Genomic DNA, 10717 nt, shown 5'->3' on the forward strand with positions numbered 1-10717 from the left:
GCCAGACAGAGAAATAGAGACAAGACGGAGAGAGACAGAGAAATAGAGAAATGACAGAAAGAGACAAAGAAAGAGAGAAAAAGAAAGAGAGAAAAGACAGATACAGAGAAACAGAATAAAGAGAGAAAGTCAGACAATTAAAGAAAAGACAAAGTCAGAAATAGAGAAAAGACAGGAACTCAGAAATAGAGAAAAGACAGAAAGTCAGAGAAATTCAGAAAAGGCAGAAAGTCAGAAATCGAGAAAGGACAGAAAGTCAGAGAAATAGATAAAAAACAGAGAGAAGTAGAGAAAAGACAGAAAGTCAGAGAAATAGAGAAAGGATAGAAACTCAGAGGAATAGAGAAAGGACAGAAAGAGCCAGAGAAAAAGAGGAGGGAAAAAGTGGAGGAAAAGAACAGAGACACAGATAAATTGCAGGCAGCAAAGAGGCAGACAGAAAGCCAGTGAGAAAGGCACACAGAGATTCACAGAGAGATTGAGAAAGAGAAGGACAGAGAAAGGCATTGAGACAGAAAGACATACAATCACTCAGAGAGAAACACAACGTGAGAGAGGGAGTGACGGAGAGAGATGGAGGTACACAGAGAAGGATAGAAACAAAGGGAGAGAGAGAAACAGAGACTGAGAAACCGGGAGAGAAAGTGAAAGAGAGGGAGAGAGAGAGAGATTGAGTGAGAGAGACTGAGTAAGAAGGAGGGAGAAAGGCTCAGAGAGACAATAAAGATGTGATACTCACTATCCCACATGGTATGGGCTCCATCGTTGGACTCCAGCATCTTCCCTCCATCGGCTCGTCCATGGGGAAAAGATCCTGGAGTGGGGCATCGGGGTGGGAATTGGAGAAAAGGGTCAGGACTGGGACAGAGAGAGGGGGATTTAGACTGAACTCTCTCTCTCTCTCTCTCTCTCTCTCTCTCTCTCTCACACACACACACACACACAGACACACAGACACACACACACACACACACTGTAATCAGCTTGCAATTCACCTGGGAACAGAGACTGAGACACAGGAACTCACTTTCACAAAGCAGCTGCATGGAAAGACAGAATGGAGGCTGATGTTGTCCTAATAAATCCCAGAACCTGTCACTCAAAATAGACACTGCTCCCAAAATACAGCTCATCCAACCAGCTCTCAGCTTCCTCCTTCTGTGCACCGCCTCCCAGGTTTGGGACATTCCAAGGTGAGTCTCTGTGCAAAGAGGGAAACGGGGAAAGAGGGATATTCCAGCCATATAACAAATGCACCATTCCAGACAGAAACCTGTCTGTATGGCTCTCTGTCTCTCTCTCCCCCCAAAATCTCATTAACGGAGCAGAAAAGCTGCTGTAATATAAAACCTGGAGGGTTTGTGTAATGACTATTTAACACTAATTGCATTAAATGTCTTTCACTATTCACCTGCAGTTAACAGAACGTTCAGAAAACGACTGAAAATGTCTCACTGCAGTTACCTTGAAATTCTGGCAGTGCGTTTTTGCTGGAGAGGCCAGTTTGACTGCAGTTTTAACAGGCAGTTTTTATTCGAATTTTCGATTTCACTGTGTGATAAAGACTGAAAGTGGAGCCAGGTTAATGAAGCAGCCAAGAGAACCTTCACATCTGGTGACATTTTGCACAACAGTTCTGACCCATATTTACAGTTATATTTGTCAATGATTCTTTGTAATATATCTGATGCTGCTTTATTTATGCATTCGCCTGTAATCAATCGGAAAAACATTCTTAACAGTTACAACTTTAATGTCACAAGGGGTTACAAAGTTGGGAAATGGACATTTATCACACAATTGTATGAAATATCTTCGCTTTTCACCTCCAGTTTGTATAAAGCTCAGCGATAACACCTGCACATTCTGACAAATAATTTTTACTGCTGTAATAAAGTGTCACTTCTTTCCATTTGCTTCCTGACTTTTTCTTTCCTCTGCTCTCCTGGGGGATTCAGAAATGATTTTTGTTCATCGCTTGTCCACATTCAGGAGGTTCCAGCTCCTCTGCAGCTGCTGTCCTGGAGAAATTAATTGTATTCAAAATTTTTCCCTTGGTTTGGGGACAAGAGGAGAGACTGTTTACACTAACAGAGGGTGAAAAAATAGTCAGGGAGTTGTTCTGGTCCGGTATTCACTGTCTGACAGGTTCTGAAAGCAGATTCCATGTTAAAATACAAAAGACAATCGGATCAAAACTTCAATTACTCTGAGTTATTGTACAGAAGATACCAGCATAGAGAGACAAGTGAGAGCGAAAGAGAGATGTCATAACGTTAGTGATCAAGAATTCAACACAACTTATTAGGAGAGTTTTTATTTGTGTAAATTGTTGTTGAGTTTTATTTCGTGCTGTTGTTTTATTTATGAATTATCTTTAATCACTCAAAATAATTTTCGAAATAGGAAGCAGTTTAATGTTACATAGTAGGAAAATAGCCATTTAACAACGATTGTATTGAAATTATTTTATTCAGCATCTCAAGTTTACAGAAAGTAAACTTCTCAAACCTTTTGAAACTTTCAGGCTCTCAGTGACACTGAATATCCCATCAGCAATGGACCATCATCGCCATCTGCTGGTGTTCCTGACTCATTGCAGTTCCTGCCCCTTCTCACAATCTCCATCTGCTGGTGTCCCTGTCTCACTGCAGTTGTTGTCCCCCCTCTCACTATCTCCATCTGCTGGTGTCCCTGTCTCCCTGCATTTACTGTTCCCCTCTCACCATCTCCATCTGCTGGTGTCCCTGTTTCACTGCAGTTATTGTCCCCTCTCACCATCTCCATCTGCTGTGTCCCTGTATCACTGCAGTTACTGTCCCCCCCCCCCCGCCTCACCATCCCCATCTGCTGGTGTCTCTGTCTCACTACAGTTACTGTCCCTCTCTCACCATCTCCATCTGCTGGTGTCCCTGTCTCACTACAGCTATTGTCGCCCTTCTCATCATCTCCATCTGCTGGTGTCCGTATCTCACTGCAGTTACTGTTTCCCCTCTCACCATCTCGATCCGCTGGTGTCCCTGTCTCACTGCAGTTACTGTCCCTCCTCCCAACATCTCCATCTGCTGGTGTCCCTCTCTCGCTGCAGTTACTGCCCCTCTCTCAACATCTCCATCTGCTGGTGTCCCAGTCTCACTGCAGCTATTGTCGCCCCTCTCATCATCTCCATCTTTTGGCGTCCCTGTCTCACTGAAGGTGCTGTCCCTCTCTCACCATCTCCATCTGCTGGTGCCCCTGCCTCACTGCAGCTACTGTCGCCCCTCTCATCATCTCCATCTGCTGGTGTCCCTGTCTCACTGCAGTTACTGTCCCTGCTGTCACCACCTTCATCTGCTGGTGTCCCTGTCATGAGGGTGCGATGGCTCCCACAGTGGCATAGCATGTTGGATGTTTAAAATGGAGGGTACTGTTTCTGGATGCTTCCATTTGCATAGACGACCACATGTTCAGGGAGTGTCGCCAGCTACAGAAAGTGATCTCCTGGGATTTGAACTTGTGCCATGGCGGGAGACACTGTTCCGCATCCGTGAGGCTGAGAACCATTTAGATAGCATGTTTAGAGATGCGTTCACACTGTAGGTGAAGATAGTGCAGGCAGAGAGGGGATGGGTGACCACCAGGGAGACTAGGAGGACCAGGCAGGTAGTCCAGGTGTTCGCTGAGTCGATTTCGCTCACTGATATATATCCCACTTTGCATACAGGTGAAGATGATGGTTCCTCATGGTTTTTCATCCACAGCTAAGTCCGTGAAACCACGGACAGCTCAGCTGCACAGGACAGGAGGAAGAGAGGTGAAACCGTGAAGGTTGTGGGGGATTCAATAATTAGGTGAACAGACAGGCATGTCTGCGACCATAGATGTGAATCCAGGTTTGGTATGTTGTCTCCCTGGCGATAGCATCAAGGATGTCACTGTGCAACTTCAGGGTGGGTGAACAGCCAGAGCTCATGGACCACATCTCTACTAAAGACAGGTAGAAAGAGGAATGAAGACCTGGAAACAGATTTTAGTGAGATAGGAAAGATATTAAAAAGCAAGACTTCAAAAGGAGTAAGTTCATGATTACTCCCAGTACTGCATGCTAGTGAGTACAGAAATAGGAATGTGGAGCAAATGAAGGCGTGGCTGGAAAGGTGGTTCAGGTGGGAGGACTTTAGATTCTTGAGGCATCAGTACTCGTTCTGGGCAGGTGGCAACTCGACAAGAAGGATAGATTACACCTTAGCAGAACCTAGACCAATATCCTCGCAGGACGATTTGCTGGTGATGCTGGCGAGGTTTGACACTTGCTTGGCAGAGGATGGGAACCTGAGAGGGATTTCAGATAGGAGAAAAACGAAGCTGGTAATGGTAGTAACAAAGGAAGTAAACGAAAGTGGAAGGCAGCAGAAACAAAGGGCAGCATCAAATCGGGTCAAAATATGGGGAAAAAAGTAATAAAAGGCCAAATGTAAGGCACTCTATCGACTGCATATAGCATTCGCATTAAGGTAGAATCTATGAATTGATGGAACATTAGTTACCAAGGATGTTCTTTAACGGACATGTGACTGCAGCTGACCAAAGCTGGGAACTGAAATTTCAAGGGTATTCACCATTTAGGAAGGATAGGGAATAGGTAAAGGATGGGGGGTAGTATTGTAGTATTGGTAATGAAGGATGACTTGCTGCATTAGCTCAATTCTGCAATGCATAGTCACAAATAACTATTTTAATCACTTAATTGAAAGTCCACAGTTAAAGAAGCAGCCATATCACACAATGAAGAAGAGCAGACTTGAGAGAGATATTCTGCGCTTAGTATTTAATTACTGAATGACAAAGTTAAAGGGGGCAGCCAGTATCCACAGTGAAGTAGAGCAGCCCTGAGGGAAACATCCACATATTTGGAGTTAAATCGCTGAATGGCCACAGTCGAGTGAAAGACATCACTGAAACAACACGTGACCAGAGATATTATGGATGATGTTTGAAAGAACAACCTCATTGCTAGGAGAATAAGGCTTCTAAGTTCCATGAATTAACTGATGTGATTGGAATAGCCCAGTCTTAACAGTTTTCCAGTTCAACTTCAGAAACATATGTATTTTATTACAATAGGGACTGAACTCGATGTTGTAATCTGTTGGTTCAAATTTTTAAAAAAATGCAATTTCAATTTCCCTGTGGAGATTCCACAGGGTATAAATTGTAGGCTCTGGGAATGTATCACCTCAGAGTTTAATATAGAGAGATTGCCTGCAATACAAAGGGACAGATCACTTCATACAGAAAATGCTTGAAACATTGATCAGTATCAGGAAAATATATGACGTGATCCTTGCCAGCATTGGTGTTCCTGGTAGGTGATTATAACCATTGCAGTTGTGTAAAACTGTGTGTGAGCTGGTCTATATTTCTTCTCTGATAAAGAATGTTACTTGGTGATATAGTGGGCAGCGCTATACAGACAACAGATCACTGATATCATTTTCTTATGTCAAATATCCTGCATTATCGCTGCGGATTTATTGTATTCCCTTAACTGATAATAAACCTCTGATTATAACTGATTGGCTCTCTGAATTATCAAGAGTTTGCATTGAACGGAAAATCGTGTAATGTTAACTTATATATCACTGAAGCCAAATCTTTAAAGGAAGGTATTATTGGAACTACCTGTCACTGTAGACTTGTACTAAGTGTGTGTCACTAACTGGAGCGAAACATCTGACTCCAGTGGTCATGTACTATTGGGAGTATCTGTCATTGTGGAATTGTGCGGAATGTTGGTCATGAACTAGAGTGGGACACCTGATCCCAGTGAGCATGTTTTCCTGTAATGACTGCAATTGTCCAATTCGTTTCTATTTTGAAATCTTTGTTTCAGATGATAGATCTCTCTATTGAGATGCCTTTGGGTCTTACGAATTGATTGCCAAGCGCAAGATGTTTACTGAGGTCTTCTAATCCATGTATAAATTTAAATGTATTGATATTTCTCTGTTTCCTTTTGAACTGTTCCGACTGAAACAGATGCTAACTATGTACCGACAATTTAACCGCAGGACAGCACTGATGCAGTATTCTAAGACTGAAATAATGACTTATTCTTAAGCTGAGTATACTTACTGTGAACACTATTTATTTTATTGCTGATTAATCCCTTCTCCCACATAGTCCTGCGAAGATGTGGGTCACGTGTGCTGAAACCAATTAACTATTAATGGCACAGGATAAATTTTGGACTGTGTTTGTTGAATCGTCCACTGCTGTAACCGATTAACATTTGACGGATCAGTTCATATCTCAGGTTCAGAATCTCACCAGATGTAACCTGTACCAATCTCTGTCCTTGGTTCAGTGAGCTGTGTCCCTGTGAGCAGATACCTACAGCTAATAAACATACATATCCGGTTTTCATAATACAGAGATCAGACTAAGTGAGATGAATAATAACTTTGTAAACTATGAATGGTGAAATAAACAGTACACTTCTCTCAGCTCCTGTATCATGCTGTTAAAAATAATTGCAGCATCTTGAGTTCATCAGTATCCTTTTTGTAACATGGAGACTGGAACTACACACAGTATGTCAACTTTTGTAAAACCATGGTTCTATTTTAGTATAAGCTCAGCTCTTTGTTTTTTTTTTCAATTCCAATCCTCTGGAATTGAACTCCTGTGATTGTTTTGTATTTTACGGGCCCATTAACATGTGTTGCTACTTTAAATGATTTGAGAATCTGTCCCCTGAACCACTTTTCCCCTTTGACCCCATTCAGATTCTTGTCGTCCAAGCATTATTTGAGATGCTTATTTTTCAGAACAAAATTCAGCAGCTCACACTTGGCACTCCTCAGAATAGTTTGGCATTTAAATGCCCTTTGTGCAACTTTATCAAGTCTTATTAATAATGTTTTCAGCTATTTGGTTGCATTCTTACTCGGTATCAACTGTACTCTGAATTCGGACTTGGCTGCAAATTGTGAAATTGTGCTTCTACTTCCCACATCCATGTGGTTTATTTAAGTGGTGAAGGACAGTATTCACAGCGCTGACCTTTGTGGAAAACACTTCCGAATTTCTGCCAATCTGACAAAATTCCTTTAACCCATATTCCCTATTTTCTGTTTTTGTAGTCAGATTGTTGTCCATTCTGCTACTTGTCCCCTAAATCCACTTGCTCTGAGATTAGTCATCAGTCTGATACATGGTCCCTTATTGAAGACCTTTGGAAAATTAATGGCCATTACATCAACTCTATTACATGTATTCCCTTTCTGACATTATTCAAAAATCCAATATGGTTGGTCAAGTATGACCTTCATTTTGGAGTATGTGCTGAATATTCTTCATTATATTCTGTGGTTGCAGGTGTTTATCCGTTAAATCTCAGTAAAGGGATTCCAGTGTCTTCTGTGCTCTGACGCTAACTGATATATAGTAATTTGGAGATTTACTGACTTACGTGTAAAATACAACAATCACATTAACTGTCCGTCAGTCCTCTGAGACGATTTCTTTACCTGATGATTATTAATGAACCGATAATAATGCTTCTTTTGCTTTCTCACTATCTTTTTAGTAACTGTGGACGCAATGAATCCGAACCATAAACTTTTCCCACTCTTGGATTACTTTATCGAATATTTACTACGTTCTATCTTGCTGGGATTTGAATCCGTTCCCCGCGGCATTAGCCTGGTCCTCTTGTCTACTCGCTTAGTGGCGCTACAACACATTTTCCTCTTCAACATTGTCCTATTTTCAATAAGATTTACATCAGTGTCAATAATTTGTTTATACTTTGGTAAAGATTGCAACGGGTGAGTGACAAAGGTGGGGATAGGTGTTCCAGAGTTTGAACTGCATACACTAACTTTTTAATCCTTGACAGGTACCCCGCCTGATGTAACACTAACAGGCTTTGCTTCTAATTGGGCAGGAAGGAGTGTCGACCATATTTTAGGACCAGTGCTGTCCAAATACTGACCCCGGGGTATGGGAGTACCTGCCTGACATTCGTGTCTCCAAAGGCTAACTCTAGAGCGAGAGAGAGTCTTGAAATGTCCGATCATTGGGTTGCCAATCCTGAAAGCAGGGGAGGGGCTCCTCTCCTAAAGTGTGATCTCAGGCCAGGGCAGGATGGGTCCTGGTGAGTATGTTCTCCAAGAGAAAACGTATGGTCTGATCAAGGGAGAGGAGTCCAATCCTGGAGGGACTTTTGATCCTGGACGGGCGGGTCTAATTCCGGGACTGGGGTCTAATCCCGCCGTTCGGGCTCCAGTTCTGGTGGGGGATGGTTAGAATGGCTAAACCCGGCTTTCTTTGTCCATGGAGTTCCACATGCAAATGTTCCCTATGATAACAGGGAAAGCGGGCCAGACAGAGTTAAACCTATCAAACACAGAAAATCAGAAATTTCCAGCATCAGTAAAATATTCCAATTGCTAACCTGCCTCCTTGGAACGGGGGTCTGCCCATCCCCTGTCACAGCTCCATTAAAACCAGAAATGGACGGGTCAGAGGTGGGTTGTGCTTGGAGTTAACATCTTTAAAATTTTAATCTCTGGCATGCCTATCTGATGTGATAAAATCCTGCCCTTACAGTCTGTAAAATGTTGATCATTAATTTCCAGTCATTATGCCCTTTTCTCTCTTCCAGTTAATTTAGTGGCGATTGTGATCCTGGCACGAGGAAAATGCGGCCTCTCCACCTGCACCACTCGCTACCTGGTGACTATGGCAACGGCAGATCTACTGGTCATGATCACTGAGGTCATACTGTTGAGGATCAGTATTTATTACTTCCCAGGCTCCTTCCTGAATATCACCCCTGTGTGCAGTGTTAACATTGTCCTGGTCTGTGCAGCCACAGACTGTTCTGTCTGGTTCACCATCACTTTCACCTTTGATCGATTTGTGGCCATTTGTTGCCAGAAGCTGAAAACAAAATATTGCACCGAGAAAACTGCGGCTGTGGTTCTAGCTACAACTTGCATTCTGCTCTGTTTTAAAAACATCCCCCAATACTTTATCCTGCAGCCTGCATGGATAATGGACAACGTACCATGGTTTTGTGTTATAAAAGCAAACTATTATGCTGATAATGGATGGGTGGGATTTGACTGGTTTAATAAACTTTTGACCCCATTGCTCCCATTCGCTTTAATTCTGTTGCTCAACGCTCTGACAGTCAGACACATTTTAGTGGCCAATCGAGTCCGTAAGGGACTGAGGGGTCAAAACAAGAGAGAGAATCGCAGTGACCCAGAGATGGAGAACAGAAGGAAGTCTGTGATTTTACTCTTCACCATATCAGGCAGCTTCATACTTCTGTGGTTGGTGCATGTTATACATTTCTTATATTATAACATCACAGTATCCGATCCCAAGGATCACAACAGTTCTGAATCTATATTTCGACAAGTCGGATGGATGTTGCGGATTTTAGGTTGCTGCACAAACACATTTATTTATGGGGTGACACAGTCCAAGTTCAGAGAGCAGTTCAAGAGCGCGGTGAAATATCCAGTTACATCAATTATTCAACTAATGAATAAACAATACAACTGAGAGCTGCCCAGAGGCGGGTCCCAGTATTTCCAGTACTTGAATGTAATATTTATCCACAATGGGAAAGAGGTAACTGACAGTGGGTTGACCCACAAAACATTGGTGGGTTGGGCTCATGAAGAGACACTTGCCAAACAGCAGTGCAGCAGCAGAGAAGAGATGACAGAGAGCTTGATGACTGAAAAACCACTGGTGTTGGGGTTGTCACACGCACTAAAGGGCAGCTGGGCAGCGTGCCATGAGTGAACAGTTGGATACCGGATATACAAAGAACAAAGAACAAATAACAAAGAACAGTACAGCACAGGAACAGGCCATTAGGCACTCCAAGCATGCGCCAATCTTGATGCCTGCCGAAACTAACACCTTCTGCACTTCCGGGGCCCACATCCCTCTATTCCCTTCCTATTCATATATTTGTCAAGATGTCTCTTAAACGTCGCTATCGTATCTGCTTCCACCACCTACCCTGGCAGCAAGTTCCAGGCACTCACCAGCCTCTGTCTAAAAGACTTGCCTCGCACATCCCCTCTAAACATTGCCCCTCGTGCCTTAAACCTCTGTCCACTAGTAACTGACTCTTCCACCCTGGGAAAAAGCTTCTGACTATCCACTCTGTCCATGCCGCTCATAACTTTGTAAACCTCGATCATGTCACCCCTCCACCTCCGTCCTTCCATTGAAAACAGTACGAGTTTTTCCAAACAGTCCTCATCGCTACACTGTCCGGGTTTGGCGAGGTGGATGGTTGCACATGACAAATAACAGTGTGCTGGTGAGCAAGAATTGATCTTCGGAGCACCGGACAGACAAGTGGGTAGATAGAGAGTCAGAGTTCCCTCTGTAGAATATGAAGGTAAATAGGAATCACACTCTCCCCTCAATCATCACTGGTTCCCTTCACAGTTCATCAGTGCAACTCAGAAAACAAAACGTGGTTGGAGACAAGCAAAATGCTGCAGATGGTGGAAAGTTTTTTGTGTCAGTCATTAATATTAATATTACTTGTTCATATTGTGTAGACACTTTATTGATTCCGTCTCCCTTACATTCCCCCCAACTTGGTCACTGCTCTCACTCTCTCCCTATATCTATCCCTGAGTCAGACTGTGGTGTTGTTGGGAGTTTTATTTGGAAATGCTCAAGCTGCCATAAT

The 10717-nt window shown here is 43.0% G+C and overlaps 1 protein-coding gene across 1 annotated transcript; it reads left to right on the forward strand.

Annotated features, from left to right (window-relative positions):
- Positions 1–5277: 5277 nt before the first annotated feature.
- Positions 5278–9546, forward strand: LOC137381135 (probable G-protein coupled receptor 139; the record flags this gene model as incomplete). Its single annotated transcript, XM_068053522.1, has 2 exons — positions 5278–5344; positions 8651–9546. Coding segments are annotated over exons 1-2 (963 nt in total), but the record flags the coding sequence as incomplete, so codon positions are not given.
- Positions 9547–10717: the final 1171 nt, after the last annotated feature.

Source organism: Heterodontus francisci, chromosome 21, assembly GCF_036365525.1.
Source record: "Heterodontus francisci isolate sHetFra1 chromosome 21, sHetFra1.hap1, whole genome shotgun sequence".
NCBI lineage: Eukaryota > Metazoa > Chordata > Chondrichthyes > Heterodontiformes > Heterodontidae > Heterodontus > Heterodontus francisci.